At 55.1% G+C, this 21,612-nt stretch overlaps 3 protein-coding genes across 3 annotated transcripts; 2 read left to right on the forward strand and 1 right to left on the reverse strand.

Moving 5' to 3' along the window:
- The first annotated feature begins 3,938 nt into the window (after positions 1-3,938).
- On the forward strand, positions 3,939-7,167 carry CSUI_001891 (imc sub-compartment protein isp2). Its single transcript, XM_068062094.1, has 3 exons — positions 3,939-4,225; positions 4,394-5,246; positions 5,719-7,167. Exons 2-3 carry the CDS (start codon positions 5,061-5,063, stop codon positions 6,010-6,012), a joined length of 480 nt encoding a protein of 159 aa, XP_067925928.1. The 5' UTR covers positions 3,939-4,225; positions 4,394-5,060; the 3' UTR covers positions 6,013-7,167.
- A 3,728-nt stretch (positions 7,168-10,895) lies between these two features.
- CSUI_001892 (uncharacterized protein) lies at positions 10,896-18,576 on the forward strand. The gene is made up of 2 exons (XM_068062095.1): positions 10,896-13,138; positions 13,489-18,576. The coding sequence occupies exons 1-2, from the start codon at positions 12,466-12,468 to the stop codon at positions 17,298-17,300; spliced, it is 4,485 nt and encodes a 1,494-aa protein (XP_067925929.1). The 5' UTR covers positions 10,896-12,465; the 3' UTR covers positions 17,301-18,576.
- CSUI_001893 (uncharacterized protein) lies at positions 17,821-20,303 on the reverse strand. Its single transcript, XM_068062096.1, has 7 exons — positions 19,348-20,303; positions 19,091-19,192; positions 18,901-18,997; positions 18,645-18,676; positions 18,382-18,450; positions 18,194-18,274; positions 17,821-18,032 (listed from the first exon to the last, which is right to left on the reverse strand). Exons 1-7 carry the CDS (start codon positions 19,480-19,482, stop codon positions 17,925-17,927), a joined length of 624 nt encoding a protein of 207 aa, XP_067925930.1. The 5' UTR covers positions 19,483-20,303; the 3' UTR covers positions 17,821-17,924.
- Between the last annotated feature and the right edge of the window lie 1,309 nt (positions 20,304-21,612).

Raw genomic sequence — 21,612 nt, forward strand, 5'->3', positions numbered from 1 at the left:
CCGGCGGCACGACCGCCCCTTGTGTATCCTGACATACTGGCTAATCTCGTCTCAAGTGCTCCCTAAGTGCCAGGTCGAACCTGTAGCACGGAGCCCAAATCTTGAGAACCGTGACAATGTGGTAGCCGATGCCTTAAGTAGAAGGCCAGACTTCGTGGGTAATGTGTGCGTGACGAGAAAAAAGGAAGTGCGTTTAACTACTGAAGAAGCAAGATGGGCGGAACAATATACGAGATGTACCGACTTTGGGACAGTACTAAGGCAGTGCAAGTCTCAAACAGAGAGTGAGGGAAAAGGGAAATACGTACTCCACGAAGGGCGTCAATATGTGTGGGAGAATCGTTATTTGTGGGTAGAAACCAAGTCGGGATGGCGTGTCTGTGTACCGGGTACAGAACTACGCAGGGAAGTGTGCGTACATTCGCACAATCATATATTGGCGGGACATCCTGGCGTTGAACGTACGCGAGCCGCCAATCAGGCAAATATTTTGGTGGCCAACCATCGACCGAGACGTCGAAACGTTCGTCAAGTCGTGTGTACCGGGTGCAAAGGGCAAATCGTCCCACTTGCGTACACGGGGTGTGTTACAACCATTACCCATACCAAATATGCCGTGGGAGGAAATTGCTATGGACTTGATCGTAGGTTTACCTAAGACCAAAGAGGGATGGGACTCTATCTTAACAATCGTGTGCCGTTTAACTAAAATGGCGCATTTTGTTCCCACCCGTCAGAGCGCCTCCGCTGAAGAAATCGCAAATCTGGTATTGCGTGAAGTCATCCGTTTACATGGAGTGCCCAGTGCTATTGTGAGCGACCGTGATACACGTTTTACAAGTGAGGTGTGGAGAACCATGTGTAAACGTTTATGCATCGAACAGAAAATGTCGACGGCACACCACCCTCAGACGGATGGTTTAGCCGAACGTACAAACCAAACGATTGAACAGATGTTGCGTTGCGCGCTTCTCGGCGACGATACGAAGTTGGCTGAATTACTTCCCCTGCTAGAGTTCGCTTATAACAGTTCCGTTCGAACGAGCACCAGAGCTACTCCTTTCGAATTATTATATGGATTTACGCCCTGCAAGCCTTCGTGTAAGACGTTTGCTATTCCAGGTACTCATGGGAAGTTAAAATTTCCCTGGAAGGCGCACATTCAGGTCCAGCGTGCGAAGAGAAAACTCAAGAAGGCTCAGGAATATGAGAAGCACTATGCAGACCGCAGACGAAGAGATGTTGAATTTTTGCAAGGACAGGAGGTGTGGCTCAACACGACAAACCTTACCTTGGACGGAGAATCCAAAGCGTTGAAGCCCAAGTTTATAGGGCCGTACAAAATACTCAAGATAAATGGCAACTCAGCAGCGAAGCTAGAACTCCCCAAGTCGATACTAATACATCCGGTGTTTCATGTATCACTACTTGCGCATGTAACGAAAGAGCGGCACGAATTTAGAAGAACTAAGCCAATGCAAGACCAGTTAGAGAACCAGGAGTATACCATCGAAGGAATTCTCAACCACAAGGGAGAAGGAGAGACGAAGCAGTACTTGGTTAAATGGACAGATGGGAGTACTTCATGGGAACCCGAAGAGAATTTGCAGGGGGCGAAGGAAACCTTACGGAAATACTTACGTGGGATACACAAAGCGCAATCGTCGAAAGGGGGAAGGAGAGTGTGAGGAACGAACCTCACATCTCGTAAGGTTCTTTTTCGAAGGGGGAAGGGATGTCAGAGGCGTAGCCTCTGTGTCAGCTGAGGGCTGCGAAGGCAGCCTAACAAGGAATGTCTGAGAGCAACTTGGGAAGATCGAGTAGACGAGGAAAGAAGATTACCGCGAAGGAGCAACGGAGTAAGGCGATGGAAGTGGAAATACTACGAAGCAGAGAAAAAAAAGAGAGAAGAGATTGTGTGTAGAATGGTATCCCCAGCAGGAAAAGGACTATTTTCCCCTCGCTGGAGTGATAGAAGGGTGATTTCCGTGAGAGGGTGACTAGGGTCACCTAACCGTGTGAAATGAGTCAGAATTCTGTCAGAGACGACAGAGAGTGTCTGTTCACTTAAAGTGGAGTCAAGTTTCTGGTGTTGCCTGTGTGGCAGTGATCCCTGTGTGGAGAAACGACGAACAATGAGTGTGATGGAACAGAAACTGTCGATTGAACTTACTACGATTAATTCCCTATGTGTTTGTCGTGAGAGAGTGACTCAAACGGGGCTGAGTGTCGTTCGCGCAAGAGAGTTGCGAGCAGTGAGAGGAGAGTACGGATTCTAGGGAATCCTAAGAAGTTGCGAGGAATTGATACGTTCATAAATGTTTTCCGTTTTTGCGTCGACATGGCGCTACGCGTACACGCAGAGTTGCAGTCACCCCTGCTTCCGTGAGGACCTCCCGTAGCCCCCCTCCATTGTGTTTCACTCAACATAAGTTGAGATCCCCGGAGAGGAGCCACTCTCCGCCTTCCCGCAGCTGGGAGCGTTTCTTCGGACCCCCTCCATCCGCTGCGTAGGTAGTGTTGGGGAATGTAAGGAACAGAGGCCTCCTAGAGGGAGCTGGCCATGCTAGTTCGGCCCAGAGTGTAACAGGTGTGCGTGCTCGAACCAGCGTCCTAGGGTTGCCTCCCCTCCTTACATCCACCAATCATTACAGTACCCTTCGCAAGGCAGCGACCGTAGAGTGAAAGAAATGATCTTATCTCGGCAGCCGGCCGGCGCAGTGTTAGTTAGTCCTGGCCGCATTATATTACTTCCACGGCCAGTTAGCGATATTCCCCTATCAGGGGGAAGTGTTGAACCCGGGAACGCCGCTGGCAAGAGACTTCACCCTTGCCGCCAGGAAACTTGGCTATCCCGAAGTCAGTCGTGAGTCGGCTCAGCAGGCAGGCCGGATCTCGGCAATCTGGTTGTTGCTAGGCGTCACCGTGTCAACCCCGGTTTGCGCGCGTGTTTACTCAGTGCCACCGCACCAGGACTTGTTCATCAGTCGGGGCTAGACTCAGAGGTGGTATCAACAGGAAGGAGCAGAAATAATAGTCCTTTACCGCACAACACTTAGGAGAGGCAACCGCCACGTCGTTACTCTCAGTCACTCTCTAACCACGTGGATTCCACATTCCCCAACTGCTCCCTCCTCGGAAAGCCGCGAGGGAAAGAAAAAAAAAGAAAACAAGAGGGACGGAAACAAACAGCCAACTTGCACCGTAAGCGAAAAGACCTCGACGGTTCTTTCTCCACTGTTCTACTTCTTTATTCCTAATTTCTCTTTTTCTCCTCATTCGGTGTTCCCTGAAATGTCTCTTATCTGGTCTTCTTCAACTCCGACTTCCGGTCTGGGCTTGCCCCGGGCCTGTTCCGAAAGCTGGGCCGGCAGCGGAGTTATCCCTCCTGTTATCCCCACGGTCTTACGGTGCGTCACGGGTCCGACCGGACAACCTGCAATTTACCGGTAGCCTACCACCTAAATGAAAGTCTACCGGTTAGTGATCCACGGCTGCAGGCCAGCCACGGATCTCTCCGGTGAGCAGTTCTGGCTTTCTGACTGGTTTCATCATCTCCGCCGCGGGGGGGTTACAACTTTAGCTGTTGCGGCCTCCGGCCTAGCTGTTACGGCCACCGGCGGGCCGTATTCCAATTGCTGCCTCTCGGGGTGAAACTGGTCCACCGACCCGTAGCGGCGATTGCTGTCAGGAAGGACGTCTCTTGGCACCACGAAAGAACCCTTCTTGACACCAGGCTCGGTCCTTGTTAGTCATCCGGAGGAGCACTCCGTGACATCTACACACATGATCGCCGCCACCGAGCAGGAAAGGCGCGTCTACTTGAAGCGGCGCTGAGCTCGAACTACCGATACAGGCAAGCCCGGCGCCTCGTAGGCAACTCCTGGGCGTCAGGAGGATGCCAACTTCAGGAGAGCGGTAGGAACGTGTAGTCTGGAGAACTTCTCATTGCGGCGAGATCTCCGTGCCTCGCCCGCCTCTCCACGGGTGTTCCCCAACCGGCGAAGTTTCGAAACACCGAGCACCTGCGGCCGATCCTGTACCAGCTGCGCACCCTAGCGTTTTCTCGGAGGAGAGGATCCAGCACCTGTTGGCCCGTTCGGGGCGTGCAAGTAACCTCTTGCCACGGATACACCAGCTTCGGTTCGGCCCACTTAGATGTGTAGCCTCCTTATGGCGCCTGGCATCGCAGCCTTTTCGGAGTTCACTTGCCATTTCAGCCTCGGTGAGCAGCAGAGTGCTTGTTGTTCTACCGGCTCGCATATATTTTTGCGGGCGGACGAATTACCGCCGTGGCGTGGCGTTGGTGTCGGATGCCAGCGTACTCTTTGCGGCCACGGAAGGGCGTCGTCACACCCCATCTGCCAAGCAGTTCTCTGCTGTGCGTTTCCAGACACAGCGAAGGCGCGACGGACTAGCCGTGGGAGACCAGCGGCAGCGTCCCCGACGTCGCCGTCACAGGAAGTTCTCGACCGCGACAGAATTCATCTTCAAACGCAACTTATTTTCCGTCCTTTCTGCCTTTTACGCGGTACGCAACACTTCGAGCACTTTTCCTCGCGGGGCAACTGGGGTGTTTCTTGTCGCGCCGGCTTGTAGGACAGAACCTTGGCTGAGCACGGCCACGAGCTAGCTCGGGGTTTGACTTCCTCTATCGCTTCGAGGTTGATCTCCCGAGACGTAGCGCAACCACACTCCGTACTTTTGTCGTGCTCATGAGGGTACACGAACGTATATTGTTTGGAGTGATGTTTTGTACCCATCTCCTTGAACAGACCGCCTGGCTTGCCTGCCGCTTCGGTGGGACTTTTCGCTCCGGCTATGTTTGACGGGAATTCGTCCTTCCAGTTTTTCCCTCCACTCTTTTAGCGGGTTCCCCAAACAACTGTTTCCCCCGCCTTTTCATTTCCTTTACTTCTCTCCTCTACACTGCGGTGGACTGCTCGTTACCAGCCAGAGCTTGCGTAGGACTCGGTTTCCAGCTCAAACGTTCCGTTCGCACCAGACCTTCAGTCTGGCCATATTGGGTTCGTATTCTTTTCTATACTACACTCGGAGCCATGGGAAACGCCTGCCAGAGCTGTTGCGGCGACTCTGTGGAGACTCAGATGGAGATCGAGGCCCCCGAGGCTGCGGGCAAGGGAGGTCGACCGAGCGGAGGTGCACGCGAAGACATCACCAAGAACTATACACCCGACATGCTTGTTAAGCTTCAGAATGGCTTCCACATTGACTTGATCTTACAGGTTCGGCCTTGCCTGATTGTGTAGAATAGAGTCCTCAAATCATCTTGCATTGTTGTCGTGGTCCACTGACTCGATTGCTTGTGAGAGTGTGCCACTGGAGTGTAAAGAGCTTGTACCTTGTTGCATGACTTGCGCAGAGTTACCCCTGGTATGTCATCACAGGTCTTCCGCTTCCACTCAGATATGGGGGGTGGACGTGTGTAGCCTTGTACCGTTAAAAAGATACCGCCAACAGCGAGCAGACGCACCGTCCGTTTTGTGTTCATTCTGAGTGTTGGTCCGAATGCGTCCACGTGGAGGACCTGTAGTGGTGCCACTGCACACAAGGAACTGGCGAAGCGGACCTGTGTCGCAACATGTAAAAGGGATCCCGAAACCTCAGAAGCGCATCCCTTGCTCCCCTGTTGCGCCATGTGTTCAGAGACAGTTGACTTTTCTTTTGTTTGCGTTCCTTGATTGTCCCCGTTTTCAGGACAAATCTCGACTGGATTGCGTGGTTAAGCTCTTGCCAGACAACTCGGGAATCGAACTTTCTTGCGACCGTAAATCCCGCGTCATCAAATTCTCTGACATTCGGACTGTACTTTACACTCCTGAACAATTGAAACGTGTCGATTACTCCGCGGGAATTTCCGGTACCGACTACTGTGTCGCTCTCCATTTAGCGGCGTCCGGCAATTGCATTCCCCTTTTCTTCGCCAACGCATCTGATCGCGACTGCTTCGCCACTACGGTGGAAAAGCTGCGCAGTTCCCCGTCAGCCTGAGAAACGGAGGGCGGCTCGGACTGAAACGCAAGCGAAAGAGTCTTCCTACTGCTCACCTACCGTGGACCGTGGATGGATGCATGTCGTCCACGCATAGAAAATATGCACGCAACGCTTGTGTCTGAGCTATAGCGCCTAGAAACCTGAAAGAGTTGGCAGTACTGACGGTTCGGAGAAAGTACAATGACAAGCGGGAAAGGTCTCAGGTGAGTCGGCTGCTCCCTGGTATATGCTGGCGAGAAGGACGGAGAGTTTTTAGTGGCTCGATGCCTTTTTCCAAGAGATCAGACCCTCTGGGTGAGAGAATGCGGGGAAGTGCGCTTCGCGGGCTGCCCGCGAACTCGGACAGGGGACGGAGATAGTACACTTGTGCGTGTAAGTGCTTCGAAGAATCGTCAAAACTATTTGCACAACGATCATGTAGTTCCGTGCCTAAATGTACGAGAGAAGGTGGCGCGGAATTTGCCCAGTCATCGCCATGGACGGGTGACCAAGTGGGACTCCTGAAGAAGTCCGATCTCCTTTCGCGATGCGAGCCGCCCACCGCTGACCCGTCGTGCAGGACAGAAAGAGCAAGGTATGGTTTTGCTACCCAGGTCTAGGGCGGTCACTTTCACTTCCACTGTAAGGGCCCGAAAGACGAGAAGATCCACCTGGTTCGGCTCAGACTGTCCTTAGACGCTGTCCTGTTAGTTCGTTGTGCGAAGTGAGTCACACCTCCGGAGCTGAATTTTAGGAAGTCGCCTGGAGCGGTTACGCTCAAAGTGATACTTCATGTCCACGTCAGCAACATGAACAGTCCAGATACCGGGTACTTTATTTTTGCGTGTCTGCGTCTCTCACATTCGCAAACGTGCTGGAACGGCGAGCCGGACGCGCTACGGATATGGTTTGTTCCAATTCTTCCTGCTGGTGTGACGGTTCACGGAGTTCCTGTCAAAGTATCTTTTCCCTCCTGGGCTACTGGGCGTCCGTGGGAAACCTGTGCTCGTGCTGAAGTGGTCATGGCTTTCGACCTCCCGTGACCTGCGGTTTCCAGCCGGGCCGTTTCATCGGGGGAACTTCTCTTCTCTGTCTTCTGCTGAAGTTTCGGAAGTGTCTCTCCCTGTGGCCTCCTCTAACCTCCCTCTCTTTGATCCCGCTTACCGAGAAGCAGCCCCTCAGACAGGGCAGGTCCCGTGAGGACAAAAGCCAATCGCTCTCAGTACTTCTGCGGTCAGAGGGACTTGCTGAGCGAGACAAAATACGGATGTAGACACTCAGACACGAACACGCTCCTCAACGGCGTTTGTTACTTCTCGGAGAAAGGCTTCGGAAGACAGAAGCACGTCATACGCTCGTGACACTACTGCTTGGTAATTGCCGGTGAAGACCGGACATGTCGCAAAAACTATCCTTACAATGTCTCGTCTTTTCTGTCGAAGAAAAGTCACGTCGATCTCTTTCTTGGGCCGCGAGGGGGTGGACTCCCAGGCGTGCGACAGCGCCGGAAAAGTGGGCGGTCTCCGTTCACACAAGCTCGGCAGCAAAACAACCTACAGGCAGCGTGCGGCTTTTAAATCGCCTGGTGTACTACGCTACGTCCGCTAGTTGAACTAAGAGCCAGCAAAAACCAAACTTCTCCAGAGAGGAATGGCTCCCAAAAACCTGGCGGTGTAGTCTGGCCCGTCGGGGGTGTCTACAGCCGGCAAATTATTTACTTGTGTTAACTTTCCTAAAAGCGGCTTCTGGTTGGACCGGATTGTCCCATGAAGACAACTTCATACCACTGAATCGTTTTAGGGTCTACCCGAGAGAAGCGTTGCTGGTCACGAGGAATACCACTCAGGGAATCAGAGGTAACACGGTAGTACTGTCGTCGCCTTTTCTCAGGGCTGCCACATGAGACGCCTTTACAGTACGCAAAGGAGTGTGACTGGATGCGCTTAAGAGGGTACGTGGCCGCGACCACCGTTACCCAGGGGTAAGTACGGAACTATCAACACCTGCTGCATATGGAGTGTTCTCCAATTTTGTGCTCTGACTGTCCTGGTTTCGGCTTATGCCGTAGCTTGCCTCGTGGCTGATGTCGGGAGTCTTCCCGCCATGCTCGTCCTGCCCCTCCACTTAGACTCGGCCGCTCTTCTGGGAACGATTGAAGTAGTCCTGATCCATTCTCTATATTTTAGGACTCTTTTCAAGCATCCCTGAGGGACTCGCGCGACTTCGCTAAAAAGTCTCTGAATGCCTATGTCTGCCGGAGTCACCCCGTGCTCGGCGTTTCTCTTAGCCTGTATCCTTCACACCATAGACTGTATGGCGTCGTGGTTTCCCGAGGCAGCCGTTGTGGCTCGACTGCCGCGAGCCGAACCAAGAATGTGTCGGATATAGAGTGAGTCAGTTGGAGAGACAAAAGGTATGGTGCGGCTTCTTTCCACGTTTCGGTCTACGATATTCTGTCCCACTTGCCAAGGCGAAGTGCCTTGACTTCCTCGGGCGGGGGGCTCGCATTCTGGAGCCAGGCGTTTCGTCCGATTGAGATCAAAAGGGCCGTTAATGCTGGCCGCTTACTCTTTTCAGTCTAGTATTCGGCTAGATGCCTAGCCTCGTGGTCGGGCAGATAGCCGCGCACAGGTGGCGCTGTCCGCAAATGGACTTTCACGAGAGAAACCCAAACAGCGAATCGGAGTCACCTTAAACTCCTCGACACTGGCAGCCGCGTGAAGGCGTAAGCAAACGGGAATAAGGGTGGAACTTTTTCCCAGACAGTTTGATTAGCGGCTGCACAGCGTCCGTTCTGCAGTGTGGGTTCTCCTTACTGCGCAACACCATCTTGCATGCTGGCCAGCAATCTTAGGCTTTGAGACCCAGAGCTGTCGGCACCTCGGTGCTCAAACTAGTTGCCGGTCCTGGTGCTGCGAGACTGGCATTCCCGCCATCTCCGCTGGTGAATGCAGAATGCTCCAGGAACCACTACACTAGGAATAACGGCTTGAGCTTTCCCGATAGTTCCTATTGACGGGAAGGTTTGGCACCTCGATGTCGGCTCGTCCCACTACCTATGACGACCGAGCGGTTCAGCTGACCCTGTTTTGCACGACGGAGTCAGCGGAAACAGCTCTCGGAAGTCTTGCATTGTTCGGAGGCACGCCTGCCAGAGAGAGATGGCAAGCTCGGCGACTAGAGTGGTCTGGAACTGAATTTTCGAAGAGGCGACCATACCGAGTGCGCTGCAGCCCCTCTCGCCGAGAGCAGAGTCAAGTCAGACATCCAGTCGGATCGTGCTCCTTCCTGGTGACAGTTGCGGCGTCACAAGTTCAACAACCTGACACAGCAAGCTTCGATTCATCGTACACGGAGGGTTTGGCGTCTGGTACTCTGCTGCTAGTGCCTGGGTAACCGCCACGAGGTATCATAAACTGGCGGTGACTGGTGCGCACTTGTTTCTTTTTCGATGTTGTTTTCGACGGGCGTCGTCCGCCACCGGCTAAGGCTGGAGGCTACGACCGCAGTTGACGCCCTCGGTGTTTGCCACATGGCGAATATCCAGCTTGTTGTCGTCACTTTCCAGAAGAGACAGCTGGTCATGCGAGCACAGTGGAAGCAAGGCTTGTACCAAAAGGAACACATCATTTCATTCCAAGTAAAACCGGAGGCGTGTTAGTATTTAGGTCATCTGTAAGAGTCTTAGGCCTGTTTGCAGGAATTCGATCTACAACTACCCGGATGTTCTTGCGACAACAGCTTCTGACCCGAAGGAGTTAGTTCAGCCACCAGTCACGCTCAGACTCAGGTCAGTCTGACTGGTGGCTACCACCTGCGCGAGAGTGCGCGCCGGAGCTTCCGCCGCGGACAGTGATGTGGCACTTCTGCTGGTCCGCTGCTCACAACCAGCAAAAGCCACCCAGCTCGAAGAGACTGTTGGCCAGTCAGGTCCACATCTGGATTCATTGTAGAGCTCCCGCGCTTGCTCACCTGTCGGTGTGCTTCCCCTTCAGGAACTCTCTACCCGTTGCAGAACGACAAGCGTTGGCACTTCGGAAGCGCACGCGCCCTATCTCGGAATGGTCCTCAAATCTCGCGCCGAGCACGTGAGAAAGGGCACCCCTAGCATCGCCAATGCAACGATTTGAACTTGCTGAGGCCTGGTCTATGCAGTTATCACAAGTGTGTTTTTTTCGGAACGCCCGGTCAGGGCCACCAGCCCCTGAAGTCTTGATGGCACCCGGTGCCCCGTTCGCGGTCCAGCAGGACTCGTTTGCGGAAACAGTGTCGCTTCTGCGGTGGGTTTCACACAAGTTCGCGTCCCGTCTACAGGCTTCAGGTAGTGGAGGGTATAGCAACTCCCCGGACCGGAGGTCCTAGATACAGCAGGTGGGAGGAAAAGCACAGGCGGTGCTTCTTCAATGGGTTGGACACGCACACTCCACCCACACCTAAAACTTCTTCCGAAACGGAACAAGACAGCTCCAACAGCTGAAGTGTGCGCTCTCGGCACTCATTCCGCTCTGCGTTCAGCGGCCTGGAATGAACGACATCATAGCGCTGAGAACCGAGCAAGGGCCCACTGCGGGTGTCCTAGGAGGCGCCTTGCAACCCCTAACAAGAGCGGGCAATCAACTGTTCCTGTTCACCGCAGGCCGCGCCTGCGGTGCGAAACTGCTGAGACATTCTGAGGCTCTTTGCAAGGTCTCAGATGGGAAGGCCGCAGAGGCTCCTCCGACGTCCTGTTCTGCTGACACTCTCAGTCACGCTTCTACTAGCCGGTCGCGAAGAACATGCCGGAGTTGCGTCGTATATTTGAGTGCTCCCTTCTCTTTGTTTGGAAACCGCACAGACGAGGCCACAGTCGGATCGGGACCCAGCTCTGCGGGTGTCTCAACGCTTTTGTTTTTGGTCCCATCCTCCTCGCAAACGGCGCCAGCAAGTTCAGGAGGCCGGCAAGCGGTTGGCCGGTGTCACAAGGGCAGGGGCTGACATGATTTGTTGACCAGGTAGCTTCGTGCAGGGCGGAGAAAACTTTGTTTCAAAGCCTGTGTGTAATTAGTAGCCTGACAGGGCTCTGTCGACGTTTTTTTTTATTGCATTTGGCAGCCCGACATGCGTCATCCTGATGTACCGTCGTCCAGGCCAGAGAACGCGCACACTGCCGCTAGCGAACCAGACTACGATCTGCCACTATATTTTTCACGTCTTCGCCTCCGTGTTCCTCGGCTTTAGCCCGAAGCATCCGTGGGCTGACAGCTGCTTGTGTGAATAACGAACGTAGCTGAGTCCTCGAAACGCCGAGCGGCAGAGAACACTTTTGAGTGGCTGGCTTCCTCAGGCTGACAGTGTTTCGCCCGGTCTACAACGGAACCTGCCGAGTACGAGAGAGGGGCTTCCAGTTTTCCGGTCAACAAGAGGGAGGCCCTCTACCGCCTCCTTCGTTGGCCGTACAACCCTCCGGGGTGCTGGAGCGCACGTGCTTTCCGTTATTGAGGACGTGCAGGTGCCTTCTGCACGTCAAGAGACTCCAGCTACAGTTTTTTTGCCACGTGGCACCATCCAACGAACCCGCCCAGTGACCGGTTGAGACGGATCCGATAATTGTGCGTGCCTAGCGGGTCCCTTGTGTTGCGACTATGTCGTTGCGCCACAGTGCATGCTTCTCTCTGTCACTTGCGTGGGTGCGGGATCCAGTATTGTGTCTCCTTCGGAAGTACTGCCATTCGTCACGTGCATGAACACAGGGAGTGGTCGCGTTCCACTAGCTTCGTGTTCCGAAGCGGTACGCACGCCTTCCCGATTAGTTTTAGAGTCGTTTGCCACTCGTCTTCCCTGAACCGCATTCCAAATGGCGCTTTCAAGGGGCTCTCAGACAATCAATCGCAGGCCCTCATTGCGGCCGTCTTCTTCATGGGTGTCGGGCAGCCTCACGTCCTTTCCCTTTCATTCGAATTGACGCTGCACGGCTTCTGTGCCTGAGGCCTCCAGGCTGATTCGATTCAGTGTTTTCCCGAGGCACGGCCCCCTGGAACCCGGACCGTTCACGCACACTTCTCGTTTTTGTCGGGGTCCCTTTTACCTTTCAAAGACTGCTGGCCCGTCCCGCGTGCCGTACTGGCCTGTTTCAGGTTGGCATGTTCCGAGGTCCTTGAGGTTAGAGTGTGATCTCCCGTCAGTCGTTAAGTGCGCGGCTTGCATACTCTGTCACAGTCTTCGTATTGAGCACGGTGATGCCAAGTAGCGCCGACTCCTGTGCTGCATCTGCACTGCACATGCACCTCCACACCAAGCATTGGTGTCAGTTCACAAAGCTAACAGTTTGTTGGGTTTGTTCGTGGCGTGATTCGCTATAGATGTTGAAACCAGACCGTTCTGTGTTACCGGAGTGAGATAGATATTGCAGTATCGCCACTCGACGCGCCGGAGCAGCCCGTTTGTTCGGGGTAGCAGTCTGGCCAGCATCAGGCCGGCGACGCCCTGCTGGCTATGGGAAGCACCATGGACGCCCCCGATGCCGATAGTGGCAGCGTTTCTGCCCCTCGGCTGCCCGGTCTTACAAACTGCGGCAAGCGGGCCTCTACAGTTTGTGACAGGAGTAGCGGGCCGGTCACAGTCAGATTTGCTAGATGCTTCGCAATGCCACAAGGCGGGCCCATCTGTCTCCGGGATTTGGATCCGGCAGATACATTCTGGCAGGCGTTCCACAACATCGGCAGCTTGATGATCTGCAACTGTATCAGTGTCCTTTCGACGCACCCTATACTCCTGGAGCATGTCCAGGCCGCAGCAAGAATGCTGGCCTGCCGGCACCAGGCTCTCAGGTGCTCCATCGAGCAGCGGTTCGCGGAGGACCATGTATCACGTGAACCGGAGAACACGGGGGCATCTCGTCAACTGACGCAAACGGACAAGCTGTCGAGACGCCTGTGGAGCATTTTCACACTCAGATTCGTCAGGAGACTGAGTTGCCCGTGCAGAAAGAGAAAAAATGGGTTCATCTGGAAAGACCAACGTTCACTCGCACGTGTCGATGTGGCCATGGCCCGTCTGCAGCAAGGAGAAGGATGGGACGCGGGCGCCAACTGTGGCATGCTTTGTGAAGATGACTGGATGAAGGCAATGGCTTATGAACAGAGTGTCCGGTTTGACACCGAAAAAGGTATGTACGGTTTTGAAAAGCAGACGCAGTCGGACGCGGCCGTGGGCGGTTCTCAAAATGCCCGGACCGCTGCTATAGTGAAGCCTGGGTCTCAAGTGAGTCGCGTCTAGAGAGGTGATCGGACAGCGAGAAGCGTGGTGTGGGCCACTAGCACCCTGAACGGCACACCGTCGTCCTGTTCAGTCATTTTTTCACACGTGACTCACGGCCCATCCGACGCTGTCAGCCTGACTGCTTTCACGATGGCCCCCACCATACTACACAAACCCAGTGACAGGAGGCCGTAGTGCGTAGTCTCTTTCAATCTTTCAGCTTTCGCCATGTGGCGCTTCAAACACTGGTGCCTACAGGACCGCTTTGGCGCCTTCGTCTGCTTCCCTCGCGCCGCCTGCCGGCGGAGACGGCGCTGCGCTGCCCAGAAGGTGGGCACTCAAGCAGTCGACGGGAGGGCAGCCATGAAGTCTTCCCTCCTCGAGGTCCAGGTATTTCTGCCTCGGACCCCTCTTACAACTACAGGACCCATATCGTGGGAGTGTTCCATCACTCCGTAATGGACGGCCTCAGTCGCCAGAATTTTTGGAATGAGCTCTCTTGCTTCCTTCTCGTACTTCAAAACCTGGATCGATGTGAGTCGTACGTTCTAGACCTTCAGGCTACAACGGCTGCACACGTCAACGTGCCATCGCATCCACAAGCTGGAAGGACAGCTCCCAGCGTAGCGCAGGAACGAGCCCTGCCGACAGGACACATAACGGCTGACTCTCCCAGTGGAAGCGTGCTGCACAGCCGCAGAAGCTCACAAGACGCCATGACTTCCATAGATCACTGGGGAGGAAAGAGTGCCGTTTCAGTTGCCGTTCAAGGCTGCTCGAAAACCCCCCTTCCTGTAACACGGCTCCCCGAAGCGGTTACAACAGCTACTCCTCTCCCGATACCCCTAGAGATGCTCAAGATTGTCCTGCTTGCACCTCATCTCTTAGCATGGGGATACGTATGGGAGCGCCGATCTTTTCGGCTCATCAGGAATCCCTTCCCAGCCTACTACCCACCGGCCCATTTTCGAAGCGAGGCCATGTGGCACCGGGGGCTCAAACTGGCGGCCGCGGCTCAAACATGCTCAAGCCGCATCCCCCTGGAGAGCTCCGTACATGCCACCGGTGACCGCGCGTTCACTTCTGTCATTCCGATCTACCTTGGCAAAGATCTAACTGACAAGCTGATATGGATCTGCAGAGGGAAGAAGACTGGCTTGAATGGGCTCATCATAGCAGCCGCCGCTGTAGCTATGTCTGAGATGATCTGGAACAGGAGGGAGCTGCTGGAGGAACTTGACCATCTCTTAGATCAGAAAGGCGAGGTCTCAATTGGACACTTGCGCCGAGCCCAAGGAGATGCACGAGGCGTGGCACGCGACACGTGGAGCGAGGAGGAGGATCTGGTCGGGCTCTGTTCTGTTGGGGTTCTGTCAGGTAGCTCGGCAACTCGCAGACCGTGCTGCCAGTCTCTTGCCGAGACTTCGGCAGCGCCGGCTTCTTACCGGACGGAGCCCGCGGAAGGTTGCACAGGCCCGGAAGACCCGGCCGTATTCTCAGCGCCGGTACCTCCGGCGGCGACAACTCCAACAGAGAGTCTCTCGTCCGCGCAAGGAAAAGGTGCAACAAAATTGACGAGCGGTTTCGAGCGGACCTCCACGACTTCAGAAAGTCATACGGACAGCTGCCGGCTCAAGAGAGGGAGCGAAGGATGCGTACACCACGGCAAAAATTGCCTGTTGTATGGGGAAAGCCGTCGCGGCACATGCGACTGTCCTTTGCCGCCGGCTCACAAGATACGTGCCGCACTGATGAAAGGCTTGAGGCGGGTAGGCTACTTTCTGGAGCAACTTTCGACAGTATTTCGCAAGCCTGCAGGTGAGATCGATCCCCTGCGCCTAGGAGCTTCTCGAGTGGAAAATCACCGGCGGCCCGTCTACCTCTACTCTCTCCAAGCCATTAGCGGGAGGCGATGGTTTAAGCACGCCGAGAAAGCGTTTGAGCCGACGGAGTTTGAGGACCAGGCCATGCTACACGATTTTTTGATCGAGGAAGCCCGGAGCAGTTTGGGCCATATTGCCTCTCTTGGACTCCAATCGGAGAGGCCTCCCGTCGTACCTGACACTCAGCGGCGGCTTCGCCGTGCGAAGAGCCCTCCGCAGTCAATCCATAGGCGAGTCACAACGATGCACCATTCCTCGGCCCCGCAACGAGGGTGCACTTCAGCGACAGAGGCGCTAGCGGACGGCTCGGACAAAGGGAGCCACTGCGGACTCTCCTCTTCAGAGGTGTTGAGCGCACTCGCTGCGGATAGCACTGGGGACACAACGGAGGCGCAAGGCCGTGTGGCTGAGCCGGCCTTTGCGGAGTCGCGTTCTTTTGTGCTCGGCTCCCCGGTTCCTACGCTGGAAACTGGCTCCTTTTCACTTGCCGACCCCTTGGTGAGGACTTCGGGGAGAAATCCCGATGAGGCCACACAGCGAGAATCAAACAGCTATCATTTCAGCCCCAAAAGAAGTGTGAGACAGGGAGTCAGCACCGAGCTTCCAGAGGCAAACGGATTGGAACACCATCTGTCAGAAAAACGAAGAACCGGACACCAGCCCAGGCGGCGGACGGTCCCCATCGCTGAGCTAGTACCGGGAGCTCTCATTAAGGATGGAAGCCTGAGCTCAGGTTGCGAAACGGAGGGTTCAGACCGGGCGGCGACAACCCCCGGCCCGGCGAGCAAACCTTCTTCTGTTGCGTGTTCATCGGTCTGCTCTACAGCGTGCTTCGACGAAGTAGAAGACGGCCCTCCTTCTAACCTGCTCGACGGTAGCTGTGGCGTCGCGGGAACATCTCCGACTGAAGCGAAAGACTCTTTCAGATCCAGCCTGGCTGCTTCATTGGCTCGAGCCAGAAGCTGGATAGAGCGGAAAAGCAGAGGCAAGCCTAGCAGGGTGGCTTCCAAACAGGGCGTTGTCGAATGTCTCGGCAAACCTAACTGGGCCAAGCAACTCGAACATATCGATAGTACGCAAGTGCTCCCACGTCCTGGGATGGGGTCTTATGCGCTAGTCATGCCGATTCGTCTGCGTGTTTCTCCGGACTGCGCCAGTTTGGGAACTTCACTTTGGGAACTCGCCAACAAGGCTGCCAAGGACGTGCACACCATTGTGAACGCTCAGCATGCATTTCGGCCCTCGTACGCCCTGATTCCCTGGCACTCAGTTACGGTCTATGCTCGCAGTGTCGTCGACAACCTGAACTTGCTCTCGAAGGTGAGTCGTATGAATCCCAGCTATCGGCCATCAGCTTTCCTGATCAGCAACGGCGGCAAGTGGGACGCGACCTGCATGGAAACCTTTATGCGTCATCTTATTTTAGAGGTCGTTCATACGGCCAAGAAGCAGCGGTCTCTGGCTGTGTATCGGCAGCTGCGGCAACAGATGTGCGAAGAGGGCTGGTGCGACCGCGGGACCGAGCGCGGCCCTGTGCCCTCATCGCAGTCTCTGGCCTCATCGCCAGTAGGATGCTGTAGTCCCCTTGGTACCCGTTACAGTTGGGGCTCCGGCAGGCCTCCCGAGCCAAGTGTGCCAGACAGAGATGAGCCAGTGAAGTCGGGAAGCAGCCTGTGTCACTCGCGACGTCCAGGTTCTTTACCGGGGTCCAGTCCACCCTTGCAGCCCCACGTTTCCCGTACATTCGAAAACATCGCTACGAAGAAAAGTGCTTCATTTCCGACAGGCGTCCCAAAATTTCATCCGTCGTCCTTGAAGATTGAAAGCAGCTGGTCCGCAGTAGCTCAGCACAATGTGGGGCTTAACTACTTCGCCCATAATGTTGCTACAGTGAACGGCGCCTTAAACTGGACACTGCAGTATCACACGAATACGGTCAGCCGGGAGTTGGCAGCGTGCTACGCGCGCCGTATTCTTAGCATCCTCCTTTCCGTTTGCGAACTAGAAGATCAGAACGGTGAAACGAAAGAAGGGGACCTCTGCACTCAAGGCCCAGAATGCTCTTCGTACCCTGCCCATGGTCGGCCTCACAGGCGGCCTACCTGTACAGGTTTTTCTGAGAGCCGCAACCGAATGACGAAGAGGAGGAATAGCACCTGTCGTGGCCCACTGTCAACAGAGGACTAAGGCATTCTGTCTGGGGTTCTGGGCTTGACTGGAGGGCGACAGCACTTCATACGGCACATCGCGAAGCGGGTAACTCGCACCTCGTTGTCGGGACGGTGTTCCTTGTTGGGCTTGAAGGTCTTAATCACCCAGCTACGCCAAGACAACACTGCCAGATGCTACAGACGAACACCTGATTACCAGCTACACGGATTCCCATCTAACGTCCTCGGCGCCTAATCCTCCCTAACTGTTGTTCTGCGGGTCAATCAGTCACCGGCAGCCACGCGACCGTAGCAGTCTCTTCAAAAGAACTTGTGCTTCCGGCACTGCTCGCTCTTGCCTGCGACAAAGATTTCTTTCAGCTTTTTCCTAGCGGTACAAGTCTTGACAAGTCTTGGCCGAGGCAGCCAGATGCGTCGCACCAAGGCGCTGGCCCGTTCCGGCTCAGACGACCATCACAGACATCAAATACCAAACATTCTTCCAAAGAGAAGGCTGGGCTTACTTGAGTGCTCTACCTCACCCGATGGGTCACGGTGGTCCGACCAGGAGTAGGCAGGCTCGATAGACGAAAGCGACGCTAGTGATTGGTGCAGGACCGCCAGCGAAGCTCGTGGTGGAACTGAAGTAGCTGCTCATCGTTCACACACTATCGGAACAACATCGAAGGAGATCAAGCCGCTTGTACTCGTATTTTTTGTATTCATCGAAATCTAGCCGCGCCTGGTGGGCCGCCATATTCATGCTCTCCTGGAAAAGCAAAGAAAAAGGTGCACACTTTCTGGGAGCGTTCTTTGAGGCTGCTCATGGTGAATTTCTGCCCGCGCAAATCCTCCACTTGATGAGCCGCGTGCAGTCAGTCGTTCAGGTATTGACAGGCCGGATGGCTTCAGCGGTCATGGCCAACTTACAAGTAGATGAATCTTCCATCGAAGCCGTTTCTCTCTGTTTTTGGCGAGCTGGAGCAAGCGATACTGGCTGTCTCTTTTCCTCTTTCGGGGTGGAAGAACACAGCACAACGGAAGAGAAAGAGTTACTTCCTGCGGTCCTAGGTGTGATGCAGTATTGACAGTTGACAGCGTGGATGTGAGTCACCTACCCTTTCTGCGCTTGTCAAACGCCGCTCGGATGTGATCTCGATCTCAAACCCGTCTCTCCTTGCTCGCCACTACACACGACAACGATACACGCGCTCGAACTGCGTCCTCAAGGTCAAAGCCGCCTGTCAGGGTCTCAGCCCGACCAGCGGCAGTCCAGGGTATCGCCGGTGCGACGCTGTAATCAACTGACTAGGCAGTGCCTGGAGAAGGCACACTGATTCCTCACTGGCGTGTCCGCGGGTGACCTCGGTGCGTGGCTCACCTCCTCCAAGTCCCTGCTGACTTGGTGATGTTCTGAAGCGCACACAACATGAGTAGCACCCTTGACGTCAGCAGCAGAAAAAAGACAGTGCGACTTTGGTCAGAAAGGCTGCGGGCGACATAGTGTTCGCCGGACTGGCTAGCCTGTCCGAATGTGTAGCATTGAAAGCAAAGTTGCTCCAGAGCGGTCTTCTCCTCATAGCTGTCTTCATCGTGCGCTCTGCCACGGGGGTTACTACCGCAACACTCCGACATACCTAACTGAAGCATATCGTTCCTCCGCCCAAGCTTCGAAGCTTCCAGGTCGGCTGCGGTCCGCAAGCCCAGGGCTCGATTCTTCTCTCCCCGCACTGCCTGTTAGTATCATTCACAGTTAGCGCAAATGCAGAGTGCGCGCAAAGAGTAGACTGGTCCACAATGCAGTCCTGCCACCTTCGCAATACCCACCTCCAGGTTCGCCTTCAAGTCGGCGATTCTTTGCGCCAGTGTGTTGCATTCACTTCGCTTCAAAGAGAGGGCCTTGAAGTTGTTGTCACTGCGCCACTTGAGCTATTCACAAGGCAAACAAGAGAGGCGACACCAGTAAAGGAAAATCACAGACCCTTCTTCCGTAGCCTTGTAGAATCCGTATCCAATGTGGTTCGGTCTGAGGCAAGGCCGGATTGATCTACGGTCGCGGCATAGGGCCCCGTGGGGTTGTTTACCAGATTTCGCTTTTGGTGTAGAAGATTGGCTTGCTGGCGGACAAATACAAACTCCGCCTGCACTCTTGCTGCTGCGTCATCCCGGTCTGGGTTCTGCCCTAGGGTTTTAAGGGCCGCTTGCTCGGGCAGTTCCATGAGCGCGCCACAACTAATTCACTTCTTGCAAAGGGTAAGGGTCACTCTTCCCACACGAGAAAATGACGGCTGGGGTTAGTGGAGAGCCGCGGTGGACTACAGTGTCACGAAGAAAAAAAGGGCAGGCAGAAGAAGCCAAGACGTGTCCGGGCCGGCACTGCGTTTTCATCAAGAGGCGGCAGCATCTCAAAAGAGAAGCCGCAGCCACAGCCCTTGCTGGAAAAAGTCCCGATGTCTGGATCTAGCGAGCGCGCCAGCTGGTTCACTCGTCGGGAAACCGGCGGTGCGGATCGCGGGCTAAAATGACGAGGGCTTCCGCCGGTGAATTAAGTGCAGAAAGCAGGCCAACAAACTGTTGCTACGCTTTCGGCGTCAAACACCAACCAATGGTGGGCGACTGTTTAGCCCGCCGGGAACATCTGCTGAAGTACAGACAGCCAGCTAGTTCGTAGCTCGAAACCGCCCAGCATCTCACAGGTGCTGGTTAGCATCATTTTTTGTCACTCCTGCAACTCCTAGGGAGCAGACTGCCAAGCGGGCTACTCGAGGAAGATGCCCAGGAGTTCCAGGAACGTGCCCTCCTGTCGGACGAGCAATAGCATTCCTCGTCCGGACGCCCGGCAATTGTCCCCGTTTAGGGTTTACAGCCGGCCGGGAACAGAGGCCGCCTGCCAAGTCCTCGCTGAGGCGTGGGTTGGTTCGGCAGGCTGCGCGCCACGAGGGGGCCTAGTGGCTCCAATAAGGGTTTGTCATCAAGATTGTTCTCAAGAACACTTTTTGTATATGCATATATATATTTTTTCTCTGTTCTTCACCAGAGCTCTTGTCCATGGCCTTACTGCCCGGCGTCGCAAAAAAAACCCTGCCTGCCGTGCAGCGACGCCTGGGTAGGCCGGAGCCTACCACCGATACACAGTAGACGCCAGTCCACAGTAGGTGCTTCCACCGCCTCCGCCAATGGAGTAAGCAACCGTGTCGGTGCGTGTGCTGGGCAAAGCCTCGCAACACGCGAACCCGCTGGGCACCTGCTCTAGAGTCTGCCAGAGATTATTGCTTCGGGAAGGGCAGCCCTACCTCTGCCTGCATTATTGCGTCCTGCAAGACTCAGCGTGCCCTGAGTGGCGACTGATGGCAGATGCATGCCTGCCTGGTGTCTATGGCTTCCTTGACAGGTGGTGGTGCTAACCCAATCGTCGTTGGAAGCGTACACGGGAACATTTCCCGGCTCGAGAGTGTCGGTGGGTTCGTACTGTGTCGCCACGCGGGGGCAATGTGTCCTTCTACCCAGATTCAACCTGGGTTCCCCGGTTTGTTCCGCAGGGTCAATCAGGCTACTCCGCAGTAGATAGCCAACGTTAATGGAAGACCAACACTCTCACTGACACACACACACCCTTCGACTCCCCAAACCGTTGCTTATCCGTCGCGAACAACCACCCGTCCGCGCGTCGCTACTAAAGCAGGGGCGCCACTCCCTGGTCACAAGCTACGCGTTAACGGATACGTTGCCGCTCTATGGGCGTGTGGGCTTCCATGAATCCTCCCCTGCTTTTACTGGCAGCGTCCCTTGTTGCCACCCTCATGACTTGCCCTTCTGTGAGTCGGGACACGAAGAGGCGGTGGATACATTGGATAGCTACAACGTTGTATAACTGAGTTCAACATAGAATCCGCACAGTAGTTTGAAGTTCTTGAGCTCGTTTCGGGACAATCGTTTGATGAAGCCACTCGCGAGTGTCATCCTGGCAGCTCGGCCCTGTCGGACTACCCGTGCTGCCCTATGTCGTCGGCGCCTCAGTATCCCATGCCGTGCAGGCACTTTGGATACCGGTGCTGCCGTACATGGTCAGCTCTTGGATGTCTGCGTCGGCACTCGCCACTCCTGAGCTACTCGTATTCCGGAGGTTGACTTGCTGGGTACGGACGTCAGGTGCGGTTGGTGCTTTCGCAATCCGGCACGGTGGGACTATTGTCACATTGCGACCACCGACTGTGCGTCCTCCTGGCGCTTCGGCACTTTGTGGATCTGCCCACAGTGCCATGAGTGATCACCCTCTGAGCATTCACGTCGCTGCTCGATGCGCCTGTATTCAGCTCGCAGTCTGGTAGCGTCTCCATGGCGCTTCAACT

The sequence above is a fragment of the Cystoisospora suis genome (assembly GCF_002600585.1).
Source record: "Cystoisospora suis strain Wien I chromosome Unknown contig_782, whole genome shotgun sequence".
Taxonomy (NCBI): Eukaryota; Apicomplexa; class Conoidasida; order Eucoccidiorida; family Sarcocystidae; genus Cystoisospora; species Cystoisospora suis.

Coding starts and splice junctions, on each gene's coding strand:
- CSUI_001891 (XM_068062094.1), top strand. CDS start 5,061: ATGGGAAACGCCTGCCAGAGCTGTTGCGGCGACTCTGTGGAGACTCAG. Junction 5,247..5,718: donor ACATTGACTTGATCTTACAG/GTTCGGCCTTGC, acceptor CCCCGTTTTCAG/GACAAATCTCGACTGGATTG.
- CSUI_001893 (XM_068062096.1), bottom strand. CDS start 19,482: ATGGAACTGCCCGAGCAAGCGGCCCTTAAAACCCTAGGGCAGAACCCA. Junction 19,193..19,347: donor TACACCAAAAGCGAAATCTG/GTAAACAACCCC, acceptor CCTTGTGAATAG/CTCAAGTGGCGCAGTGACAA. Junction 18,677..18,900: donor GAACGATATGCTTCAGTTAG/GTATGTCGGAGT, acceptor TGTGCGCTTCAG/AACATCACCAAGTCAGCAGG.
- CSUI_001892 (XM_068062095.1), top strand. CDS start 12,466: ATGGGAAGCACCATGGACGCCCCCGATGCCGATAGTGGCAGCGTTTCT. Junction 13,139..13,488: donor CCGGTTTGACACCGAAAAAG/GTATGTACGGTT, acceptor TGGTGCCTACAG/GACCGCTTTGGCGCCTTCGT.